Source organism: Salmo trutta, chromosome 24 (genome assembly GCF_901001165.1).
Source record: "Salmo trutta chromosome 24, fSalTru1.1, whole genome shotgun sequence".
Taxonomy (NCBI): Eukaryota; Metazoa; Chordata; class Actinopteri; order Salmoniformes; family Salmonidae; genus Salmo; species Salmo trutta.
Genome location: NC_042980.1, coordinates 7,675,316 through 7,702,667, shown reverse-complemented (window position 1 = coordinate 7,702,667; position 27,352 = coordinate 7,675,316). Strand labels below are relative to the sequence as shown.

At 40.9% G+C, this 27,352-nt stretch overlaps 1 protein-coding gene across 2 annotated transcripts in view; it reads right to left on the bottom strand.

Moving 5' to 3' along the window:
• Nucleotides 1–735: 735 nt before the first annotated feature.
• The window catches only part of LOC115160631 (nck-associated protein 5), a 116,043-nt gene continuing 89,426 nt past the window's right edge, over nucleotides 736–27,352 (bottom strand). For both annotated transcript variants that reach the window (XM_029710851.1, XM_029710850.1), the window contains 5 exons: nucleotides 27,051–27,168; nucleotides 22,186–22,267; nucleotides 10,429–10,821; nucleotides 7,822–7,881; nucleotides 736–1,966 (listed from right to left, as the gene is read on the bottom strand). In XM_029710851.1, the coding sequence (XP_029566711.1) occupies nucleotides 7,865–7,881; nucleotides 10,429–10,821; nucleotides 22,186–22,267; nucleotides 27,051–27,168 (610 nt within the window). In that variant the 3' untranslated portion in view covers nucleotides 736–1,966; nucleotides 7,822–7,864. The remainder of the gene's footprint in view (nucleotides 1,967–7,821; nucleotides 7,882–10,428; nucleotides 10,822–22,185; nucleotides 22,268–27,050; nucleotides 27,169–27,352) is intronic.

The window sequence follows — 27,352 nt, the reverse complement described above, 5'->3', positions numbered from 1 at the left end:
TGGGCTGTATCACAACTGTCCTTGATTGGGAGTCCCATAGGGCACCACACAATTGGCCCAGCATTGTCTGGGTTAGGGGAGGGTTTCATTGTAAATAAGAATTTGTTCTTAACTGACTTGCCAGGTTAAATACAAAAATAAACAACAAAATGTGGAAAAAGTTAAAGGGTGTGAATACTTTCTGAAGGCACTGTAAATACACATTACATTATACAAAAATCATGTGTTGGGGTTGAATTGAAAACCTGCTTATAACTTCCATATAGCCATCTATTAAATATTTCCTAAATGAGTAATGGCATTTCCCTGAGCTGATTGCATAGCAATATTCATGTTGCGCTTATGTATAACTGAGTTCATAGGTATACTGTACATACAAGAGTTCAGTAATGTGTAAGACGTCATTAAAAGTACTTGTTATATACAAAGCTAACGTGCTTTTTAATTTACTTGTTCATGCAGTTTTAGGGTGAATCTATTCATTGTAGTGACATACATTTGAGTCATCCCATGTTTGGTCCATATCGGATGTTGGGTACTGTATTTATTGAATATTATCAGAATCCTGTCAATTAAAATGCACAATTTGGGTGCAATTAATTAGCTGAATTTCTCAGAGATCAAATTATATTTCAACAAAAGAATGTTTCAGGAACGTTAATGGAATTTGTCACTAACTACAGAACCTATTTCAGAACAATCTGAGATAGTGGGTATCAATCTTCTTTCTTGTGATTTTTGAGGTGGAACGACACAGTTATGAGTGAAGATCCTGCCTATACTGTACTTCTGTGTTTGATAGCTTATTAGCCAGTCAGACGTCCTTGAAGTTATGTTTGTTGCGCACTGATTTTGTGTGTCAGTTGACAGTACGTATAGACGGGTTGCCTGACAACAAAAAAAAAATTATGCCTGCGCATTGATGGGGCAGAAGACCATGAGTTGTTATGATTCTGAATGGTCAGATAGCTAGCAACATTGACAAAAAGCTGCCATGTGGGGAATCGTAGGTGGTTTGTTTCAGCTAGTTGTATCTTGTTCTTGATACCATGTCTTATATTGAGGTGCTTGACTTTCTGTATGTCTATGCTAATATGGCAAAAATTCGCTAGCTAGCTACCCAATATCTTTAATTATCTATTTGAGAGAAAACAACAACAAGTGCTTATTGTGCAAAAGTATGTTTCAATAAACATTCGGAGACTAAATATATTTCACGTTGTCAATAATCCTTTGGAATTATTGCCCCAAAGTTGAGCACGCATCGGTTTTGTTCCTAAATTACCCAACCGCATATTGCCCAGCACAGAACCTAGCAAGTCAGTCTGTATTGTTTTGCTAACTGTTAAAGAGATACTTCACCCAAATGACTAAATTACATATTCCTTACTTTACCCTGTAAGTAAAACCAAAGCATGAATTCTGTCTTACCTTGTCCAAAGACTGCTTACAGGGTAAGGAAATCAATATTTTGTCAATTGAGTGAACTATCCCTTTCATAAAACTCCCGAAAGAGAGAAGGTCATTGAGGCCTTCTTCCCACGCCATCTGTCTAAAATGAAGTTGATAAGATAAGAAGCAATTACAAATTACAGCACAGTACCTAAGTGTGAGCTAACTGGTAAAGCTACTGAAGAGGCTAATGTGTGTCAAGTCCAGCAAACCAAGTCCAATGATGATTATAATTGCTTGTGACTGTAAATCAATAGTTTGCTGATTTTAACACTTCGGGTCCTGTGGACAGAAACTCATCAGAAGGAAATGAGCAACTTTCAGGCTTCTAGCCTTCATATGTTGACAAAACATGTTTTCACGGGCAGTTCTATTCCTAAAGATAGGTATAGTGCTTTTGTTTGACCATGAGCCATTGTAATCATGCATCTCCCTGTAGGTTACATGCCTGCTGATTGCCCTCTCTTTCTATCTCTCTCCCCTCGATGCTGCTCATTTTGTTCCATAATTTATTCTGAAATGGAAGAGGAAAACAGGATTAGTTGATACATGGGGAAAAATCAACATCTGTGTCACACAAAAAATGCAAATGCAATTGTTTCATTATGAAAAACAGCAAACTCTCCACCCACTGCTGTTGGGATGAAAGTTAAACTTCAACCTTCCTACTAATAATACAAAAGTACCTCAAATCTTAGCATTTCAGCCATATGGACAATCAAGGAGTTTCATTGCAATGGCATGAATCATTTGCAATTGGACGATTATGAGCTCAGCAAAATGTTCGAGACACCTGTCGCTCTGCAGCTGCCAAGGTGTTGGAATGCAACATAGGGTCAAAGTCATAAACTTCAATCATTCTTGCTCATAATGATGTTTCACTGAAGGCTGCATATTTGACAATGGAACCTAGCCCCAAGGTTGTTATTCAAATGACAAAGATTTTTAAACGTTAATTAAGTACATTACTGCATTAAACAAGAACAACTAGGGGGAGGTGAGAGATGCTAATGTATTCTAAATCACCCTTTTCTGAATTACCAATTACATTTGTTGTCTCTTTGCATGGCTATTTAGTCGGTTTCAGGGGAGATTTTTGTAGTAACACATATAGATCAGGTTTAACATCTGGCTTTAAAGATATACCAATAATGTCATCATGTCAATCATTGGGTCAAAGTGGGGACCTAGAGGACTGAATTAAATAATTACAGCTGTGCATGGGGCCCTTACCTGACCAGCAAAAACTCTGGTTCACCAATCATACATTATTATCAACACTGTGAATCATTATGCTCTTAGCTAATACACACACCAAATACTAACCTTACTGTTAATATTTTACTTTGACCTTGGGACCAGCACATTGCAAAGACATGTTTAAGGCTACTGTACCGGAACACATGCTTGAAAGAAATTTGCCAGGGGTGATAAAAAAAATCTGAAATACATGTCACATACTTCCTGGATTCCTCTCAGGAAAAAGTAACCTATGCAGAAAAACGATGCAGAAGACAGAAGTCACACTTCATGTAAACGTCAATTTCCTGCACACAACTAAAAAAGTTTTCTGACAGACAAGCGTGATGAGAAAATAAGATGTATCAGTATTTCTAACCTTACAGCAAACTACAGCCTCTTCCAATGCTTGTGAAACAACAAGACATATAACAGAAAACAGTACACAGGAGCAGTTCTGTGATAGTGTACAACAGTGTATACAACAGCGCAATCTAACAGTCCAGTCTTGACTTTGACCTGCTTTACAGCTCTTTACAGTCAAGTGCAGTCTCAAATTTCAATGATGAAATATGAATCACTATAATATCTAACATTCTTTTCCAAATGGTCAAAGTGCTTGAGACTTAGACAATTATTTAAATGGTAGTTCAATTAAGTTACCTAAAATACAATGCACTCTTTAACAATAGAAGCGCAGAGGCAGTCATTTTGACTGCATGTTAATTTAAAATGGAAATATATGTGCCATTTAAGTCATGGCCCCCTCTGTCCTTGACTTTTCCTAAATACTGTAGGTCTATTTAACACACTTACAGTATGTTAGAATTTTGATATCACAAACAGAATTGGTGTTATAAGCAGTTTTAAGAGGATGTAATTTTTTTCAGTGGAGCGCCACAAAATTACTTTTTCAAATCCTCCTATAGAGTCACATGCAGTTAAGGGTAAAATGGAGGGTAAATTACTGGAAACGATCTAAGTTTACCAGTAAATTACCAGAATTTTGGTAACGTTCAAGGATTTTACGTAATTTAGTGGCCCTTTTGGGTACTTCAGACTATGACCAGTGACTGTAATTATCTCTGGCCCTCTGTATTGCAATTTTAACATATAAAATAATCAATTCAATGTAATGATGTAGCTGTAAAACATTATCCTTAATATAAACCAATTTTCTCTTTTACTATATGGTCTACCACGAGAAACTCATGGACAATATGAACACAGATCTAAAAAATGAATAGTATATATGAATTACTTAGTTATTCAAGTATAAATTACCAAAGATACCAGTTACCAGATTGCCAGTTACCAGTTACCAGATTGCCTCAGATTAACTGTTAATTACCAAAATTAACAAAGATTCTGGTAACTTTGGTAAATTACCGGTAGCTTTGCAACACTACATGGAGGATTTCGATATAGTATCAGAAACAGCAGATTCTGAGGTTTCCAAATAACTCTCCAAATGGAAGAGATTAGCTCTATTTCAAAATATCACATTTTCCAAGAATAACTGTTCCATGCACTCTACACATGAGCATGTGGCAGCTGATAGTCTACAGTAACATAAACTAATGGAAATGATATTGTGTTCATTGAAATGTTTTTTTCGTATTCTGATGTTACCCAAGACCTTCATAAACACAACCAAATGATTATTTTTCCAATAGCATATATGAAATGCATTTATTAGACTGTTAGAATGTTGCAGTCAAAATGGCTGCTCATCATGGTAGTAAGGGGGGCAGCCGTAGGAAGACACTACCATTATCAACCATGACTCACACACTTCAGCAGGCCTTTTATGCATGGCTTGCTAATGGCTTCAGAGCACATTGTCCCACATGTAACTGTAAAAGCATTGGTTTCATGCATGTTAACATTAGAAGCCTCCTCCCAAAGTTTGTTTTATTCACTGCTTTAGCACACTCTGCGAACCCGGATGTCCTAGCCGTGTCTGAATCCTGGCTTAGGAAGGTCACCAAAAATCCTGACATTTCCATCCCTAACTATAACATTTTCCGACAAGATAAAACTGCCAAAGCGGGATAGCCTGCAGAGTTCTGTCATACTATCCAGGTCTGTGCCCAAACAATTTGAGCTTCTTCTTTTAAAAATTCACCTTTCCAGAAACAAGTCTCTCACCTTTGCCGCTTGTTATAGACCCCCTTCAGCCCCCAGCTGTGCCCTGGACACCATATGTGAATTGATCGCCCCCCATCTATCTTCAGAGTTCGTACTGTTAAGTGACCTAAACCGGGACGTGTGTAACACCCCGGCCATCCTACAATCTAAGCTAGATGCCTTCAATCTCACACAAATTATCAAGGAACCAACCAGGTACAACCCAAAATCCGTAACCATGGGCACCCTCTTAGATATTATCCTGACCAACTTGCTCTCTAAATACACCTCTGCTGTCTTCAACCAGGATCTCAGCGATCACTGCCTCATTGCCTGCGTGCCTAATGGGTCCGCGGCCAAACGGTCACACCTCATCACTGTCAAACGCTCCCTAAAACACTTCAGCAAACAGGCCTTTCTAACCGACCTGGCCCGGGTATCCTGGAAGGATATTGACCTGAGGATGCCTGATTGCTCTTCAAAAGTGCTTTCCTCTCCATCTTAAATAAGCATGCCCCATTCAAAAAATGTGGAACTAAGAACAGATATAGCCCTTGGTTCACCCCAGACTTGACTGCCCTTGACCAGCACAAAAACATCTTGTGGCGTTCTGCATTAGCATCGAATAGCCCCCACGATATGCAACTCTTCAGGGAAGTCAGGAACCAATATACTCAGTTAGTTAGGAAAGCTAACGCTAGCTTTTTCAAACAGAAATTTGCTTCCTGCAGCACTAATTCCAAAAAGTTTTGGGACACTAAAGTCCATGGAGAATAAGAGCACCTCCTCCCAGCTTCCCACTGCACTGAGGATAGGAAACACTGTCAATACCGATAAATCTACGATAATCGATCATTTCAATAAGCATTTTCCACGGCTGGCCATGCTTTCCACCTGGCTACCCCTACCAACACCTCAGCATCCCCTGCAGCAACTTGCCCCCCCACCCCACCCCACTTTTCCTTCACCCAAATCCAGATAGCTGATGTTCTGAAAGAGCTACAAAATCTGGATCCCTACAAATCAGCTGGGCTAGACAATCTGGACCGTCTCTTTCTAAAATTGTTGCAACCCCTATTACTAACCTACTCAACCTTTCTTATCATCTGAGATCCCCAAAGATTGGAAAGCTGCCACGGTCATCCCCCTCTTCAAAGGGGAGACACCTTAGACCCAATCTGTTATAGACCTATATCCATCCTGCCCTGCCTTTCTAAACTCTTCGAAAGCCAAATTAATAAACAGATCACTGACCATTTCGAACCCCACCGTACATTCTCCACTATGCAATCTGTTTTTTGAGCTGGTCATGGGTGCACCTCAGCCACCCTCAAGGTCCTAAACAATATCATAACCGCCATCGATAAAAGACAGTACTGTGCAGCCGTCTTCATTGACCTGGCCAAGGCTTTCGACTCTGTCAATCATCACATTTTTATCGACAGACTCAATAGCCTTGGCTTCTCAAATGACTGCCTCGCCTGGTTTATCAACTACTTCTCAGATAGAGTTCAGTGTGTCAAATCGGAGGGCCTGTTGTCCGGACCTCTGGCAGTCTCTATGGGTGTGCCACAGGGCTCAATTCTCGGGCCAACTCTTTTCTCTGTATATATCAATGATGTCGCTCTTGCTGCTGGTGATTCTCTGATCCAGCTCTACGCAGACTACACCATTCTGTATACTGTACATCTGTCCCTTCTTGGACACTGTGCTAACAAACCTCCAGACGAGCTTCAACGCCATACAACACTCCTTCCATGGCCTCCAACTGCTTTTAAATGCTAGTTAAACTAAATGCATGCTCTTCAACCGATTGCTGCCCGCACCCTCCCGCCTGACTGGCATCACGACTCTTGATGGTTCTGACCTAGAATATGTGGACAACTACAGATACCTAGGTGTCTGGCTAGACTGTGAACTCTCCTTCCAGACTGACATTAAGTATCTCCAATCCAAAATTAAATCCAGAATTGGCTTCATATTTCGCAACAAAGCCTCCTTCACTAATGCCGCCAAACATACCAATGTAAAACTGATTATCCTACCGATCCTTGACTTCGGCTATGTCATTTACAAAATAGCCCCCAACACTCTACTCAGCAAACTGGATGTAGTCTATCACAGTGCCATCCGTTTTATCACCAAAGCCCCATATACTACCAACCACTGCGACCTGTATGCTCTTGTTGCTGCCAATGACTGGAACGAATTGCAAAAATCTCTGAAACTGGAGTCTTATGTCTCCCTCTCTAAATTTAAGCATCAGCTGTCAGAGCAGCTTACCGATCACTGTACCTGTACACAGCCAATCTGTAAATAGCACACTCGACTACCTCATCCCCATATTATTACTTACCCTCTTGCTCTTTTGCACACCAGTATTTCTACTTGCACATCATCATCTGGACATATATCACTCCAGTATTAATGCTAAATTGCAATTATTTTCACCTCTATGGCCTATTTATTGCCTACCTCCCTACTCTTCTACATTTGCACACACTGTCATAGATCTTTTTATTTTTCATTTATTTAGTGTTATTGACTGTACGTTTGTTTATGTGTAACTGTGTTGTTGTTTTTGTTGCACTGCTATGCTTTATCTTGGCCAGGTCACAGTTGTAAATGAGAACTTGTTCTCAACTGGCCTACCTGGTTAAATAAAGGTGAAATAAATCACATAAAAATGTAATAAATATTTGTACATTTGCTGTGTAATTGTATATTTTTACTAGCTCCACAGAACCAGTCTTCTTATATATTTACTCCTGTAAGTGCAGGCCTATGGTTGATCAACTACCGATGATTTTAGAAAATGTATTCTATTCTGAAAATTACTTGTGTGCATTCCTTGATTGCTATAATCAATTAATTGGATATAAAACGGCTAACGGTTCTAACAGCAAACTGGAGTCTTGTCTGCTCTCTATGTTGGCAGGGCTTGTCTTTGATTTGACACCTACCAATAAAACAAATAATAATGTTTTAAAAACAACTCACTGCTGATGGTTTCTTAGCAGTTGTCCTTGTCAGTCTTTCACGATCATGTCATTCTAACTGCTGAAAAAAGAAGAGAGAGAGCACGGTTTTGTTCAAGTTGTATGGTCATTACATTTATTTTTAGTATTTTACCCCCTTTTTAAATCTTGTCTCATCGCTGCAACTCCCCAACGGGCTCAGAAGAGGCGAAAGTCGCGTCATGCGTCTTCCGAAACATGACCCGCCAAACATAACACCCGCCCGCTTAACCTGGAAGCCAGCTGCACCAATGTGTCGGAGGAAACGCTGTTCAACTGACAACCACCATCAGCCTGCAGGCACGCGGCCCACCACAAGGAGTCGCTAGAGCACGATGTGCCAAGTAAAGCTCCCCTGGCCAAACCCTCCCTCTAACCCAGACAAGGCTGGGCCAATTGTGCGCTGCCCTATGGGACTCACGGTTACGGCTGGTTGTGACACAGCCTGAGATCGAACCCAGGTCTGTAGTGATGCCCCAAGCACTGCGATGCAGTGCTTTAGACCACTGCGCCACTAGGGAGGCCCTGGTCATTACATTCTAACACATTCTAAGTATTCTAAGACAGCAATATAACAGCAGTGTCAAGTTGATTTGCTCTTACACCCTCAGGGTAACAATATCTGCAAGGGTGCAAAACTCTCTCCATGTATAAAAAGTCATATTTTATTAAACATACAATAATATTTCATCCATTCCCAGTAGTTACTAATTTTTTGGCAGCACCTCCTCTCTAGTTGTTAGAGCACAACATGTTTTTTCCCGTACATATTGCTTTCAAAAAGGATGTTGTTTCCATGATACTCCTGAGTGTCATCCCATACAACGTGAACCTCATCCAGAAAATATGTTATGAAGGGATTGTTCTATTGCTTTGCAAACAGTAACAGGAGAACATTACAGTTGTAATAGAAAACATCTAGAGCATAGAGCCTTTTTTCACTGAATCTGGTGTTCGGTAATTAACAGAAGTTATTGTTATTGTCACATCCTAAGGCATTATCTGGGCATCACTTAACATTGGCCGTTTTTTCTGTTTTTCTCTTGCCAACCAAAAAATAAACTCTCTGTGCATCACTATAACCAGGTTTCCATCCAATTTTTTTTATCAGAGTTAAGTACATATCAGATAAAAAACAGGTCTAATAAGTTATGCGAGAAATGTTGGTGGAAACACTTTTATGCCCAAATATTGTTATAATAACCATCATATCGAAGTAAACTTGGAGACTTGGGAAATCATGCAGTTTATTAGGCTACAGATTAATTTATGAACTTCATTGTGGTGAAATAGCACAGTGATCTTAATGCTCCTTTCCTGTAAATATTGAGTCTGATTCTAGTGACAGGATCATCAATGTTTGGCTGCCGTTAGACAAATAAAAATAATTTCGCTCTTTTGTCCATAATGATCTCATAATAATCTCATAGTATTCTCATAATAATCTCATCAATAATCTCATCATCTTGGGGCGGCAGGTATCCTAGTGGTTAGAGCATTGGGCCAGTAACCGAAAGGATGCTAGATCGAATCCCCGAGCTGACAAGGTAAAAATCTACCATTCTGCCCCTGAACAAGGCAGTTAACCCACTGTTCCTAGGCTCTCATTGTAAATAAGAATTTGTTCTTAACTGACTTGCCTAGAAGAAAAAAAAGTAGGCTATAGGCCTAACCACACTGTATCTGAGCTGTTGGCTAGAGTGCATGTGCCAATACCAGAGTGGGCACACTCGCTATATAAAGCAACATTTTTGAGTGAGAAAACCATCAGTAGAGTTGAAAATTTGATGAAAACCCATTGAACTTGGACTTTTTATTTGGTACATGGTAATTATACCTCAAAAGCTATTTCTATTTGCATTCCGTCATCACTCACAGCCTTTTATGAAAATCTGTCACCAATTGGATGGAAACCTAGCTAGTGAGATATGATTTTCAATCACCACCAAATCTCCTCTCATGACAGGCTAATTGAGAGTGTCTCTTTAGCAGAGTCTAAACTGGGGCTATCATTCGCATACTAATATGGGCAAGCCTCTTCTCTCTGCTCACGTAAAATGTGATCCTCTGCAATTGTTCCTGCAATTCCACCTATTTTGCCAAGGGGTGTAAAGAAAATGATGCAGTTTTAAAGCACATTTTCTGAAATTCTACACATTTTGCAATGGGGCTAATCGAGTGACTGTCAGTGACTGACGTTGGAAGAGGAAAACTGCTGATGCACTACCAAATTTACAAATGGCCACCTTTGTATTCTACCATTCTAAAGACAGACACACCGGTAGGATTGTCAAGCGTTTATACTTAGCACCTCTGAACAGAGTGCTGGTTGTAATTTACAAACCTATTCTAAATGTAAAAAAGCTACAACTGACTGCAAACCGATTCTAAATGTAAAAAAACATGGAGAAATTACAGCTGTCAGTCTCCCACCAGTGGGTTCAAAAAGCGAACGAACAGCGAACAAATTGCAGACCATCAATTGGTGCGATGTGTTTTCTCCTTAACTCTCAACAGTAAGTTGAGACCGCGACTGAGTTCCCGATGACCAGACAGACGTATCTCTGGACTAGTGGTCATTTGACTTTACCTGAGGCTAGTCTGGGCAGCTTGCTCTGGGTATCACACACACTGGCACAGGTCAAAAGGGGCTCAGACAGGGATTGGACAGGCTGAAGGAAGGCCACAGTGGGATAAGGCACTGATTGGACAAGGGTCACAGTGGTGTCGGATAATGAGGAGTTGTCCAGGCCTGGTTGGCTGCAGGGATGGTCTTTTGAGCCAGACGGTACTCTCCACCGGGGTAATGGGGAGGGTGACACCTCCTCACTAGAGGAACTGGGAGCACTGGGAGGGCTGAGGGAGTGTTGGGCCGATGTGGACTTGGGAAGGAGGTGGAGGATGGAGGAGAAGAAGGAGGAGGAATCGAGGAGGGGGAACGTTCCAATGCCGCTGTCCAACGTTCGCATCTTGCAGCCGGAGCCTGAGGCACAAGGAAAAAACATGATGGGGCTTGGAGATGCAGGAGTTACACATAACAAAAGGGAAAATCTAAACAGAATGGCATGTTTTCATATAATTGGTTAAGTAGGTATCATCAAGAGTCAAGCATAGGCCTGCTGTATTGCATCAAATAAAAAACGAGATACAATCACACTGCAAAAATCATTGTCTTGTGTTATTTATGCCCTCCGAATAATGATAACTACCTCATGTTATGACTAGTATAACATCAAAATCTATGAATTAATGGGTTTATAATAGCATTGGAAATATGCCCCCACAACATGAAATGCAACATTATCCTCAACATGATCAATTTTAATGAATTATTTTCTCTCCAGCCTGGTTTGATTGTCTGTTTTCTCCTTGTCCCCTGTCCTATCTCGGCCACATTATGTTGTGCATGAGGGAGTCTTAACCAGCTGCGACTGGCTGTCACCCAGGCCGCCTTGTGGTAATTTCAGTGCATTAATGCAACAGATGGTCTGTTTTTTTCGTTCTACGACACTCGGCAAAGGTCTTCTCTAAGAGCCAAGCCAGATGGATGGTAGTTACGTACAATCCAATTACATTTAACTGTGATGCTGGCTAATGATTCCTCGCTAATTAGCGCATGATACCATGGTTGCCACCAGAGAGAATGGGCTTCACCCAAACAGAGAGGAATCGTGGTAGATAAAGCTTAGGGAAAATTTGGCACTTTTGAGACCAATTGAGATTGTGATTTAGTGGCAGTGTGTCAAATGAAGTGCATTTATGATATTGTACAGTTGGTGACAAAGCGATTGCTAATGAATTACTGTTCAAGCAATATTGAATACGTATCTATTTCAACTGTAATACAACTGTACACTTCATATAGTATGCTGGGCAACACAATGTTTGAATATTTAATGTATAAAAAATTAAAAAACAATAAAGACAACTGTCATTTTGCATTCTCACACTGCATTCTTTCACATGCACCTCCTGGCACAGACAAACACAGCTCAGAACAAGATATATTGACATCAAACCATCAAAGTCCCTGTCTCCTTGTCATGCTGGCATGATTGTTTACCTAATAGCCAGTAGACTTCTTTAGCAACAGAAAATAAAATACTGTCTCCTCTTCAGCAATCCAGAGAAACAGGTGGGCTGCTAACTGACAACTTCACTGATAATTGGGTGTCTTCATTCAGTATGTGTTTTAATTATACATCAAGAATAAACTTAGACGATTCAGGGGGTCAGTTTCAAATTGTGACAAACCTGTGACAAACAGCTCTCGAAATAAATAACAACAACGATGGAAGTAGCTCTTACTTTCCTGTCACACAAACAGGAGCAACTAATAGGATTAACAAATAAAGGCAAGAGCACGATACAGATCGCAGACGTTATTGATTAGTGTTTTTGAAGGAAAAACTTAACAAGGACCTCTGTGACACTTCCTTGCATGGAAAGGCAGCACCAGAGAGGTTGACCATTGATTGCCCTCAAAAAGCCCTTGGCACTAGCTTAGGATCCTGTCCTTGTCTGATCTTCTTTCAATTTGCCTGAAAGAATGAAAAGACACTGAACAAGGACTAATAAGCTAACACCTACAAAGTTCAGTGGCTACAAACAACCGAAGATGCACAAATGGAACAGTATGAACATCTAAACTCTTTAAAGGTCAACTATATATTCAATATCTTAAAGTCACACAGAAGTCCTTCGCGTGTTCTCGTGTGTAAATATTGATGAGAAGGAATAAAGTAGTATTCATGGCATGTTGTTTACAGTTCATCCATATTCAAGCATGATAAATAAGTTCAATGCACAGCAGCATAGTTCAAAGTATTAGTCTAACAGCTGCTAAACTGTGTACACGACCAATAAACTTTATTAGATTTATCAACTTTGCATCAATGTGGCTTGGTGGTTGAATACATAAAAAAATGATCAACATAATCAACAGTTTTTGTCAAATTTAAAGGCAGATTTTAACACACAGGTTTCAAGGTTTGCTAGGGGTTGATAGGGTGCTTGGCCAGAAAAGTTAGAAAATCACTTTGGTAAAGACCAAAGATCTTTATAAGACTATTTATTAATTCAGAGGAGACAAGATAAATGAGACACAATTGCTTAGCTGGCGGAATATAGAAATGTCACTGGTGATTAAACCACATAGCAATATGAATTATATTTTTCGCACTATAGGTTAAAGGACAGATCAAAATTTACTGGAGGTGGGGTGGTCCAAAATAGGGGAGGGTTGTCAAACTTTTTTTGCTTTTGGGAGGGTTGTGTGGGTTTTTGGGGGGCACAGGGGAGGATGGTGCGTTTTTTCCCTGGTTTACATTAGCTCTTCTGATCGTATTTTCCCTATAAACATTGGCTTGACTTACTTTTGATATCACCCTAACAAAGTTTAGAAACATTTGTGAAGGTTTGGTATGGTGTGGCTATTATTAAGCTTTAGCTACTGCAGGCCTATGATATGAAGGCAGTGCGCCCCGGCACTCCAACTGACTCTGACAGTTGAATTAAAGGTCAAGAAGACTGTTTAAGGTCCACCAGAGTTACCCTTATAATATAACAATATAATGCTTATCTTTATACAAAATATTCAGATTGAAAAATAATGAATTACCCTCCTTCTGTACGTTTATATCTGTATAGCAGACGCAGTAGCCATCTGACATAAAGAAATACATGCCGGTGTCGTAGCATGCCACCGGCATATCACTACCTCTCTGCGGTTAGGCCTAAGCATCTCTTCCTTTTTATAAGCTATATACAAATATTCAGACCCCTTGACTTTTTCCATATTTTGTTACATTACAACCTTATTCTAAAATGTATTCAATTGGGTTTTTTCTCATCAATCTACACACAATACCCCACCAAGCAAAAACAGGTTTCTAGATGTTTTAGCAAATGTACAAAAAATGTAAAAATGAAATATCCTATTTACATAAGTATTCAGACCCTTTGCTCAGTACTTTGTTGAAGCACTTTTGGCAGCGATTACAGCCTCAAGTCTTCTTGGGTATGATGCTACAAGCTTGGCACACCTGTATTTGGGGAGTTTCTCCCATTCTTTTGTGCAGATCCTCTTATTCTCTGTCAGGTTGGATGGGGAGCGTCGCAGCACAGCTATTTTCAGGTCTCTCCAGAGATGTTCGATCGGGTTCAAGTCCGGGCTCTGGCTTGGCCACTCAAGGACATTCAGAGACTTGACACGAAGCCACTCCTGTGCTGTCTTGGCTGTGTGCTTAGGGTCGTTGTCCTGATGGAAGGTGAACCTTCGCCCCAGTCTGAGGTCCTGAGCGCTCTGGAGCAGGTTTTCATCAAGGATCTCTTTGTACTTTGCTCCGTTCATCTTTCCCTCGATCCTGACTAATCTCCCAGTCCCTGCTGCTGAAAAACATCCCCACAGCATGATGCTGCCACCATCATGCTTCACCGTAGGGATGGTGCCAGGTTTCCTCCAGACGCTACGTTTGGCATTCAGGCCAAAGAGTTCAATCTTGGTTTCATCAGACCAGAGAATCTTGTTCATTATGGTCTGAGAGTCCTTTAAAACCTCTCTGGCGCATGTGGGACGATTTCGTCCCACCTACGTAACAGCCACTTCAATCCAGTGGCGCGATTTTTGAATCGTTTGAAATACTATTACTTCAATTTCTCAAACATATGACTATTTTACAGCTATTTAAAGACAAGAATCTCGTTAATCTAACCACACTGTCCGATTTCAAAAAGGCTTTACAACGAAAGCAAAACATTAGATTATGTCAGGAGAGTGCCCAGCCAGAAATAATCAGACACCCATTTTTCAAGCTAGCATATCATGTCACATAAACCCAAACCACAGCTAAATGCAGCACTAACCTTTTATGATCTTCATCAGATGACACACCTAGGACATTATGTTATACAATACATGCATGTCTGTTCAATCAAGTTCATATTTATATCAAAAACCAGCTTTTTACATTAGCATGTGACGTTCAGAAAAAGCATACCCCCGCAAACTTCCGGGGAATTTACTAACAGTTTGCTAAATTACTCACGATAAACGTTCACAAAAAGCATAACAATTATTTTAAGAATTATAGATACAGAACTCCTCTATGCACTCGATATGTCCGATTTTAAAATAGCTTTTCGGATGAAGCACATTTTGCAATAATCTAAGTACATAGCCCGGCATCACAGGGCTAGCTATTTAGACACCCAACCAGTTTAGCCTTCACCAAAATCACATTTCCTATAAGAAAAATGTTCTTACCTTGCTTGTTCTTCGTCAGAATACACTGCCAGGACTTCTACTTCAATAACAAATGTACGTTTGGTCCCAAATAATCCATCGTTATATCCAAACAGCGACGTTTTGTTCGTGAGTTCTAGACACTATCAGAATGCTTCATCACGGTCTCGAGCATGGCGCATTGCCGTGACAAAAAATGTCTAAATATTCCATTACCGTACTTCGAAGCATGTCAACCGCTGTTTAAAACCAATTTTTATGCCATTTATCTCGTAGAAAAGTGTTAATATTCCGACCGGGAATATGCATTGAGCCTAAACAGCCGAATTAAATTTCTCCTCAGGAGCGAATCGTGCACACGCCTCATTCAAAGGTCCTCTGAGCCGCCACTTACCAAAGGCGATAATGTGTTTCAGCCTGAGGCTGCCTCGTCAACCTTCAGGTATTTCCCGGGTTCTGAGAGCCTATCGGAGCCCTGGGAATTGTCACGTTACAGCTAAGATCCTTACTTTTCAATAAACAGATGCAAGACGCACGACTCCTTGTCAGACAGGGTACTTCCTGCTTGAAACCTTGTCAGGTTTTTGCCTGCCATAGGAGTTCTGTTATACTCACAGACACCATTCAAACAGTTTTAGAAAATTCTGAGTGTTTTCTATCCAAACCTGAACAATAATATGCATATTCTAGCTTCTGAGTTGGTGTAGGAGGCAGTTAAAAATGGGCACATATTTTTTCCAAAATTCTCAATACTGCCCCCTATCCCAAACAGGTTATGTGCCTTTTGGCAAACTCCAAGCGGGCTGTCATGTACCTATAACTTAGGAGTGGCTTCCGTCAGGCCACTCTTAATGATGGCCTGATTGGCCTGATTGGTGTAGTGCTGCAGAGATGGTTGTCCTTCTGGAAGTTTCTCCCATCTCCATGGAGGAACTCTGGAGCTCTGTCAGTGGGACCATCAGGTTATTGGTCACCTCCCTGACCAAGGCCCTTCTCCCCCGATTGCTCAGTTTGGCCGTCTGGCCAGCTCTAGGAAGGGTTTTAGTGGTTCCAAACGTCTTCCATTTAAGAATGATGGAGGCCACTGTGTCCTTGTGGACCTGCAATGCTGCATACATTTTTTTGGTACCATTCCCCAAATCTGTGTCTCGACACAATCCTGTCTCAGAGCTCTACGGACAATTCCTTCGACCTCATGGCTTGGTTTTTGCTCAGACATGCAGTGTCAAGTGTGGGACCTTTTATAGACAGGTGTGTGCCTTTCCAAATCATGTCCAGTCAATTGAATTTACCACAGGTGGACTCCAATAAAGTTGTAGAAACATCTCAAGGATGATCAATTGAAACAGGATGCACCTGAGCTCAATTTAGAGTAAAAAACAACAACTTGTTTTTGCTTTGTCATTATGGGGTATTGTGTGTAGATTGACAAGATATTATTGTTTTTTAAAAACATTTTAGAATAAGGCCGTAACGTAACAAAATGTGGAAAAAGTCAATGGGTCTGAATACTTTCCGAATGCACTGTATGTATGTGTGTCTATATATATCTATATAGTTGAAGTCGGAAGTTTACATACACTTTGGTTGGAATCATTAAAACTCATTTTTCAACCACTCCACAATATTTCTTGTTAACAAACTATAGTTTTGGCAAATCGGTTAGGACATCTACTTTGTGCATGACACAAGTAATTTTTCCAACAATTGTTTACAGACAGATTATTTTACTTATAATTCACTGTATCACAATTCCAGTGGGTCAGAAGTTTACATACACTAAGTTAGCGGTGCCTTTAAACAGCTTGGAAAATTCCAGAAAATGATGTCATGGCTTTAGAAGCTTCTGATAGGTTAATTGACATCATTTGAGTCATTTGGAGGTGTACCTGTAGATGTATTTCAAGGCCTACCGTCAAACTCAGTGCCTCTTTGCTTGACATCATGGGAAAATCAAAAGAAATCAGCCAAGACCCCAGAAAAATAATTGTAGACCTCCACAAGTCTTGTTCATCGTTGGGAGCAATTTTCAAACGCCTGAAGGTACCACGTTTATCTGTACAAACAATAGTACGCAAGTATAAACACCATGGGACCATGCAGCCAACATAACGCTCAGGAAGTCTCCTGCTACACATCGAAACACAGAGCTGTGCCAAGCAGGAGCAGTATTCTCTGTGGTGGGCCGGTGTAGCCGGTGCAAATGGTCATCAGGTCTTCCTGTGGCACATGGAACCTATTAAAGTAGCGAAGGAGAAAAGGTTTACTGTTGCTCTTGGTTACCATAGTAGCAACCTGCTCACCCCATTGTAAGTCCTTCTGTACCATTACCACTAAAATCTTCATACTATCAAATACTTTGAGATGCTGGCCCTCGATCCAGAGGGCACGGGACAGGTGGATTTCTTGTGAAGGTCACTTTGCATTTGACATTTGAAGTTGTTCAGGGCCTGCTATGGTGTGCTGATGTTTCCTGTTGTACACGTGTGGACCAGAGTTAGATCGTAAACATATTTCCACCTATTGTCGAAATCCTGGGCTGCACTTTCTATGACCGCAAGGAAGATGAGAGGGCCAAGAAGAGTTCCTCGAGCCACGCCATCAGCTCCTGCCAGCCTGAGAGGCTGTCTTGGTAGCGTATCTGTTTTTTTGCAGCCGGTCACAAAACTGCAGAGCTATGCTGTGAGGGCAAGTCTGACACCCAGTTAGATTAGGTGTTCAATGGTTATGGTGTAGTCAATTTTATCAAAGGCCTTAGAGAAGTCAATGGTGATGAGGGTGGTTATGGTGGATGGGATGTCTGATCGCTTGTATAAACAGTCCAGGAGGCTAACAAGTGTGTGTGTGGGTTTTCTTTTTTAAGATGAGAAATCTGGTTTGACTAAAATGTCTGTTTTGCATGACAGATGGCTTCCTGAACTTTGTTCCTGTAGAATCTGGAAAGAGTTGAATTCTTTACACGCCATATTCATTTTGACGAGGAGTCATCATGTTCTTGATATCAGCTGTCATCCAGTGTCTGTCAGTAGTGTGCCAATATTATTATAATAATAATAATATACGAACCATAATGTAAAATATGCTGATTTCAAAGCTAATTGTCACCAAAAACTGTATTAATTCACTTAATCGTCTCTCCCTCCCATCCAAAGATACTTTCCCCTTTTGTCTGTGTCACATCTTCTCCCCAGACCCTCACCGAACTCAACTCAACTGTGTGGGCATGTGCCTGGTCATGAATGACGTCATTACTGGGTTAAAGAGACGCACCCTTTTATAAAAGAAGAGATTGCTACTTCTATGCAAATGTTCTTGATCAGTAGTGTCACGTCCTGACCAGTAAAAGGGTCATTTGTCATTGTAGTATGGTCAGGGCGTGGCAGGGGGTGTTGTTTCTGTGTGTTTTGGGGTTTGTTTGTTTTCAGGGGATATGTTCTAGTTTTCTTTTTCTATGTGTGGCCAAGTATGGCTTCCAATCAGAGGCAGGTGTCTTTCGTTGTCTCTGATTGGAAGCCATACTTAGGCAGCCTGTTTTTCCTGTGTTTTTGTGGGTGGTTGCTTTCTGTATAGTCTGTGTACCTTGCAGACCTGTTGATTGTCGGTTTGTTGTTTTCGTTTAAGTGTTCACTTTATTAATAATAAAAGAAGATGTGCACTATACCCGCTGCGTTGATATGTAGTTAGATTGGCAAAAACAAAGTCAAATGAATTGCATGATTGTATAATTGATTCATTAATGCATACATGGCTGTCTCTGAAAAATGTTTACATCAAATGTGAAATGTAGTTTGAATTCAAAAAACGCCCAATGATTGAGTTTATCTGTCTGTATCAACCCACTGGGGATAGACGTCAATTGGTTCAATGTAATTTAATTGAAATGACGTGGAAACAGTGTTGATTCAACCAATGTGTGCCAAGCGGTAAGTGTCATTCTGTGACTTAGCTAATTCGCCTTTTTTGCCGTGGCATATATGGGATCATTTTGGTATAGAGTATTGTGAGTACTAAACGTTCGGTTATAGAAGTCAAAATTCCATGTGGTAAATGAATTAATAGAAAAATAAGACTTCCAAACCTCTCTGCCAATAACTGCACATTTTCAGTTTTTCCCTCCCCACCCAAACAACTCCCAGAACATCATAGCAAAATTCTTGCTTGAGAAATTTCTCTTTGTTAAGAAGCTATTTTTGTTTCTTTTTGATCATTTTAATTGAAAACAATCACTGTAAGGTACTTAATAGTTTCCCAGAAAGGATTTGATAATGAGATAAAAAAAACGGCTGCATTGGACCTTTTCTCTACGCCCCATGGCAAAATATGTAGAATTACAGGAAATTAACTTTAATACTTACATTTTCTCTCCACCATCTAGAGGGGGCCAATGAAATGTTTTGCCTGCGAGGTGGGGGGACCTCCTAACCAAATCTCGATTATGGCCCCCAAAAGGTGGCATGTTTTTATGAGCTTGGTCCCAGGAAAACACTGAATTTGTCATTTGCGTCCCAGACTGGAAAAGTTTAAGGACCCCTGCCCTATGTGAAGGCTTCATTAGGGGTGAGACCAATGCTAGTGAGACCAATCATTTTTGATTCACTGGAAATTGTGTTACTTATTCATGTCTATTGAACTTATTTCAAGGTTTTCAAATGGTTGAGGGAGATCACTTGACAGGTGAATGTAACAGGGCTGCAGGATAGACAATCAAATTGTTCACACAGGACCTTTAAAGAAGATTTTGAAAGGGAAAATCACCGAACCAATCCTCCACTCCAAACAATTGTTACTTTACACGTGTTATTACACTGAACAAAAAATATAAACGCAAAACGCAATTGGTCCCATGTTTCATGAGCTGAAATAAAATATCCCCGAAATGTTCACATTTTCTCTCAAATTTTGGCCTCAAATTTGCTTACATCCTGTCAGTGAGCATTTCTCCTTTGCCAAGATATTCCATCCACCTGACAGGTGTGGCATATCAAGAAGCTGATTAAACAGCATAATCGCTACACAGGTGCACCTTGTGATGGGGACAATCAAAAGCCATTTCAAAATGTGCAGTTTTGTCACACAACACAATGCCACAGATGTCTCAAGTTTTGAGTGAGTGTGCAATTGGCATGCTGATTGCAGGAATGTCTATCAGAGAATTTAATGTTAATTTCTCTAAAATAAGCCACCTTCAACCTCGTTTTAGAAAATTTAGCAGAATGTCCAACTGGCCTCACAACTGCAGACCACATGTAACCACGCAAGCCCAGGACCTCCACATCCACCTTCTTCACCTGTTGGATCACCTGAGACCAGCCACCCGGAAAGCTCATAAAACTGTGGGTTTGCACAACAGAAAAATGTCTTCACAAACTGTCAGAAACCGTCTCAGGGAAGCTCACCCGCGTACGCATTGTCCTCACCAGGGTCTTGACCTGACTGCAGTTCGTCGTCGTAATCGACTTCAGTAGGCAAATGCTCACCTTTGATGGCCACTGGCACGCTGGAGAAGTGTGCTCTTCACGGATTAATCCCGGTTTCAACTGCGTAGGGCAGATGGCGTGGTGTGGGCGAGTGGTTTGCTGATATGATCATTGTGAACAGAGGGCCCCATGGTGGCAGTGGGGTTATGGTATGGGCAGGCATAAGCTATGGACAACGAACACAATTGCATTCTATTTAAATTTGAATGCACAGAGATACCGTGATGAGATCCTGAGGCCCATTGTAGTGCCATTCATCCGCCGCCATCACCTCATGTTTCAGCATGATAATGCACGGCCCCATGTCGCAAGGATCTGTACACAATTCCTGGTAGCTGAAAATGTCCCTGTTCTTCCATGGCCTGCATACTCACCAGACATGTCACCCACCCATTGAGAATGTTTGGGACATGGGGCTGTGCATTATCCAGCAACTTTGCACAGCCGTTGAAGAGGAGTGGGACAACATTACACAGGCCACAATAAACAGCCTGAGCAACTCAATGCGAAGGAGATGTGTCGTGCTGCAAGAGCCAAATGGTGGTCACACCAGATACTGACTGGCTTTCTGATCCACGTCCCTACCTTTTTTGTTAGGTATCTGTGACCAACAGATGCATATCTGTATTCCCAGTCATGTGAAATCAATAGATTATGGCCTAATGAATTTAATTCAATTGACGGATTTCCTTATGAACATGTAACTCAGTAGAATTTTTGAAATTGTTGCATGTTGCGTTTATTTTTTTGTTCAGTGTAGGTGAAGGATTGTTTTCCTTTGTTTGTCTAAATGCATTTTTGCCATGCTAATTTTACAGATGGCTTTGGCAGACCTATTTAACAAGTAAATGATTCAAATATCCATATGTTTTACCATACGTTTTACCATATTGTCCTTAAATGTTCAAATTGCTAAAATATACTGAGTGACATTTAGACCTCCACTCACTTGGAAGTTGCTTCTAGTTGCCTTTAAGTTCGATAAGTTGCATTACTGCTTAGACTCACGCAGAGTTGAAACACTTAATTTTAGCATGATTGGCTGTCACTTTGATACTATCTAAATAATCCTTAATGAGAGAAAGACCGAACACACTGTGCTTCAGTATTTCTCTGTGAAGTTAAATGCATAAAAGGAAACGTTAACTCTGAATGAGGGGGTGTCACGTACAGTGGAAACAGTGTTTGCTCTCAACCTTGCTCTTTCAACTGCGATTCCATCCCGTTCACTTCGGTTCATAGGTTAAAATGACATGACAGAAAAGAGGTCAGGGGGCTAGGAAGGAAATCTTCCAGCATTACCAGTGCTTGAGCAATTCAAAGGTTGAACAATTTAAATGTATTCAGGACTAGGTTTGAAGCATAACATTTGTAATTAGAATACTAATTTCATAGGATCTCTATGGTTTGAAGATCACTGCATTGGGGTTAAAACAGAGGGTAAAATGGTCCTTGACTGATGGAGAGTGCACTTGTGTAGATCTGGGTAAGATTGGAGAGTGGAGCTTGTACCATAAAACACCTACACAAGTCTTACAAATCTACATGAAGTTGCTATGGGTAGGAGCAATTTTCGACGTGGCCCATCTATCAAGTACAATACAAATAGTTATCTTAATTCCCTTACCCATCAAGTGATCTTCACTGGGGCTCTTCAAAGCAACTCTGTTGTCATTATCAGTCCTGAGGTTCATCCTCTGTATCTTTGTCTGTTTGTGGAAGCAAGAAGAAAACATAGTTATACATGTACAGAATAGGGGACTAAATTGGGATATGTGAATTGTAAAGCAACAGATGAGTTGTCTATACCTGTGATTACATGTTTTATATTTAATTTGTGGTGGCAATCCATCATCATGGTTTGAATCTATGATTATAAAGTGGTATGAATATACTCCTTAAAAGGCAGAAAGAGTCCCCAATCCTCTATGTTAAGACATGATTTTAGTTCTTTGTAAAGCACAATCTCACAAAAGTTTCTGAACCAGCAAGAAGACCATTTAGCCAGTTGACAACTTGACAGTTTTGACTTACTTTCACCCCTGGTAATGTAATTGAACAGAGTAGGTCTTAAGTTTGGTGGGAAAATCTCTGATAGGACTATAACAAACTCTAATTCAATTGCCATTTTAGCTGTCAAGAATATCTGATAATTTTTCCATGCAACAGGTAAATAATATGTATCTGAATCACATCAGTAAAATGATGGACTTTCACTGAAAATACTTCAAAGCAATGTTCATTCTCATGATCACACTATTATCAAGACAGCTTGTGAATGTTTGTACAAATCGAAATAGTCCATAGATTTTCCTCAGTATCTACACTGAACAAAAATATAAACACAACATGCAACAATTTCAAAGATTTTACTGAGTTCCAGTCAACTGAAATAAATTCATTAGGCCCTAATCTATTTTGCCTCATGCAGTGCGACACATCTCCTTCACAAAGAGTTGATCAGGCTGTTGAGTGTGGCCTCGGAATGTTGTCCCAGTGTTCTTCAATTGCTGTATATTGGCAGGAACTGGAACACTCTTTCGTACACGTTGATCCAGAGCATCCCAAACAGGCTTAATGGGTGACATGTCTGGTGAGTATGCAGGCCATGGAAGAACTGGAACATCTTCAGCTTGAGGAATTGTGTACACATCCTTGCGACATGGGGCCGTGCATTATCATGCTGAAACATGATATGCCACACCTCTCAGGTGAATGGATTATCTTGGCAAAGGAGAAATGCTCACTAACAGGGATGCAAAAAAAATTGTGTACAAAAGGTGAGAGAAATACTATTTTTGTGGGTATGGAAAATTTCCGGGATCTTTTCTTTCAGCTCATGAAACATGGGACCAACACTTTACATGATCTGTTTCTATTTCGTCTTAAGTGTATATTAAATAGCTCCAGTATCTCATCCATGTTTGTGATCATGTGTGAACGTGTTGGAGTGATCCATACCACAGGAGGTCAAATCAAATCAAAGCAAATGTTATTAGTCACATGTGCTGAACACAACAGGTTACCATGAAATGCTTACTTACAAGCCCTTAACTAACAATGCAGTTTTAAGAAAAATAAGAGTTCATTAAGAAAAATATTTACTAAATAATTAAATAACACTAACGAGGCAATATACAGGGGGTACCGGTACTGAGTCAGTGTGGGTGTACAGGTTAGTCGAGGTTATTGAGGTAATATGTACATGTAGGTAGGGGCAAACAGCGAGTAGCAGCAGTGTAAAAAAAGGGGGTGATGGGTCAATGCAAATAGTCAGGACAGCCATTTGATTAGCTATTCAGCAGTCTTATGGCTTGGGGGTAGAAGCTGTTACGAAGACTTTTGGACCTAGACTTGGCGCTCCGGTACTGTTTGCAGTGCCGTATCAGAGAGAACAGTGTATGACTAGGGTGGCTGGAGTCTTTGACAATTTTTATGGCCTTCATCTGACAAAGCATGGTATATAGGTCTTGGGCGGCAGGAAGCTTGGCCCCAGTGATGTACTGGGCAGTACACATTACCCTCTGTAGTGCCTTAAGGTCAGAGGCCGAGCAGTTGCCATACCAGGCGGTGATGCAACCAGTCAGGATGCTCTCGATGGTGCAGCTGTAGAACCTTTTGAGGATCTGAGGACCCATGCCAAATCTTTTCAGTCTCCTGAGGGGGAATAGGCGTTTTAGTGCACTCTTCCTTACTGTCTTGGTGTGTTTGCACCATGTTAGTTTGTTGGTGATGTGGACACCAAGGAACTTGAAGCTCTCAACCTGCTCCACTACAGTCTCGTCAATGAGAATGGGGGCGTGCTCGGCCCTCCTTTTCCTGTAGTCCACGATCATCTCCTTTGTCTTGATCACATTGAGGGATAGGTTGTTGTCCTGGCATCACACTGCCAGGTCTCTGACCTCCTCCTATAGGCTGTCTCATTCTTGTCGGTGATCAAACCTACCACCATTGTGTTGTTGGCAAACTTAATGATGGTGTTGGAGTCATGCTTGGCCATGCAATCATGGGTGAACAGGGAGTAGAGGAAGGCACTAAGCACGCACCCCTAAGGGACCCCCGTGTTGAGGATCAGCATAGAAGTCATTTAGCTCGTCTGGTAGGCTTGTGTCAGTTGGCAACTCGCGGCTGGGCTTCCCTTTGTAGTCCGTAATAGTTTGCAAGCCCTGCCACATCCGATGAGCGTCGGAGTCGGTGTAGTGGGATTCAAGCTTAGTCCTGTACTGACACTTTGCCTGTTTGATGGTTAATCTGAGAGCATAGCAGGATTTCTTATAAGCGTCCAGGTTAGAGTCCCGCTCCTTGAAAGCGGCAGCTCTTCCCTTTAGCTCAGTGCGGATGTTGCCCGTAATCCATGGCTTCTGGTTGAGGTATGTACATACGGTCACTGTGGGGACAATGTCATCGACTTATTGATGAAGCCGGTGACTGATGTGGTATACTCCTCAATGCCATCGGATAAGTTCTGGAACATATTCCAATCTGTTCCAGCAAATCAGTCCTGTAGCTTAGCATCTGTGTCATCTGACCACTTCCGTATTGAGCGAGTCACTGGTACTTCTTGCTTTAGTTTTTGCTTGTAAGCAGGAATCAGGAGGATAGAATTATGGTCACATTTGCCAAATGGAGGGTGAGGGAGAGCTTTGTGTGTGGAGTAAAGGTGGTCTAGTTGCACTAGTAACATAATAAATATGAGGTAAACAGATTTACATTTCCCTGCATTAAATTCCCCGGCCATCAGGAGCATCGCATCTGGATGAGCATTTTCTTGTTTGCTTATGGCTTTATACAGCTCGTTGAGTGTGGTCTTAGTGCCAGCATCAGTTTGTGGTGGTAAATAAACAGCTACGAAAAATATAGGCAAAAACTCTCTTGGTAAATAGTGTGGTCTACAGCTTATCATGAGATACTCTACCTCAGGCGAGCAAATCCTTAATATTTGATTTTGCGCACCAGCTGTTATTGACAAATAGACACAGACAGCCACCCCTTGTCTTACCGGATGCAGCTGTTCTATCTTGCCGATGCACGGAAAAACCAGCCAACTGTATATTATCCATGTTGTCGTTCAGCCACGACTCGGTGAAACATAAGATATTCGTTTTTAATGTCCCGTTGGTAAGATAGTCTTGAACGGAGCTCATCCAGTTTATTCTCCAATGATTGCACGTTGGCCAATCGGACATAAATGTAGAGGCGGGTTACCCACTCGCCGACAAATTCTCACAAGGCACCTGGACCTGCGTCCCCTGTATCACCGTCTTTTCTTCAATGCGAATGACAGGGATTTTGGCCTGGTCCAGTATCTGTAGTAAATCCTTCGCGTCCGACTCATTAAAGAAAAAATCTTCGTCCAGTTTGAGGTGAGCAATCGCTGTTCTGATATCCAGAAGCTCTTTTCAGTCATCACAGACGGTGGCAGAAACATTATGAACAAAATAAGTTACAAACAATGCGAAAAAACACACAAAATAGCACGATTGGTTAGGAGCCCGTAAAACGGTAGCCTTCTCCTCCGGCGCCATTCTTATTTAATTAGGTACCCAGCTGGCACCTTCATTTGGGATGACGGGCTCCTGGTAATGGCTGGAGCAGAATAGGTGGAATGGTATCAAATACATCAAACACATCATTCCAGCGATTATTATGAGCCGTCCTCCCCTCAGCAACCTACACTGATCCATACTAAACATATGAAGGGTTTGTTCCGGTTATCTATGTTTCTTTGGTGTTTGTTTATTTGTTGGTCTTTGTTACAATTTTATCTCTCTATTCACCTTCTCTCCATTCTTGTCTTTTTTGTCTCTCACCCTAACTCCGTATCCATCTGATCTGCCACGTTTATTCCTGGGTCCTTTATATTCTTCTCATATTTTCCTTTCTTTCTTTCTGTCACCCACCCCTTTTCCCTTTGTATTAATCTCACATCTCTGTTTTTCCAATAGATGGGACCTTGCGAGGTCAATTTTGATCATCATACAGTATTTCTTTCTTAGCTCCACTTCCTTCCTGTACAGATTATGGTATTATACAGAAATACTTCCTTTCAGAAAGTGTGTCTTCTAGTGCTAGGGAAGAGGTAGTAATACAAGTCTTCCAGAAAAACTGACAGGTTGAAATTAACTGGCACTGTTAAATGTATAATTCACTTATCTGACTTGAGGTCCATGCAAAGGGGTGTTGACACAAATTGTCATAAACAGAAATATTGTTTTCTATAATTGGCCTTTCAGAGACATTATGCATGCATACCCCATAATTTAATCATTAGACATGAAATGGACACATTGTAGAGGTATGGTCAATACATTTTCCAGTCAATTCAGGAATTGGAAAGGACATTGTATGGGAAAATTCCCAGAAGGTTAATTCTAATTTCTCAATTCTAATATCAAATTCAATTGAATCCCTGTGTTGACTGAAATCGACATAAAATGGAGCCTAAACCGATAACACAGTCCTTCTCCTTATGTCGTGTATAATTGAATGTACCTTTGTGTCCCCACAGATGTCGGTTTGTCCTTGTATGTTGCTGTTACCTGGGGCTCCCAGGGAGGCCATCGAAAGGCAGACGAGCAATGTATCTTGGGAGTCTCTTTTCCCAACCGAGCTGAAAGAAAACAGGTTTTCACACTACCACTATAATCTGCGAGTCTTTCATACTGACTCAACATGCCCAGGGTGTTTCAGATAATAAATGATACTGTGAATCCACTGCCTACCTTGCTGTGCTATATGGGTCTGAAAGATGTCTGACTGAACTGGTCTCTGGACTTAGTGGAGTGATACATGTT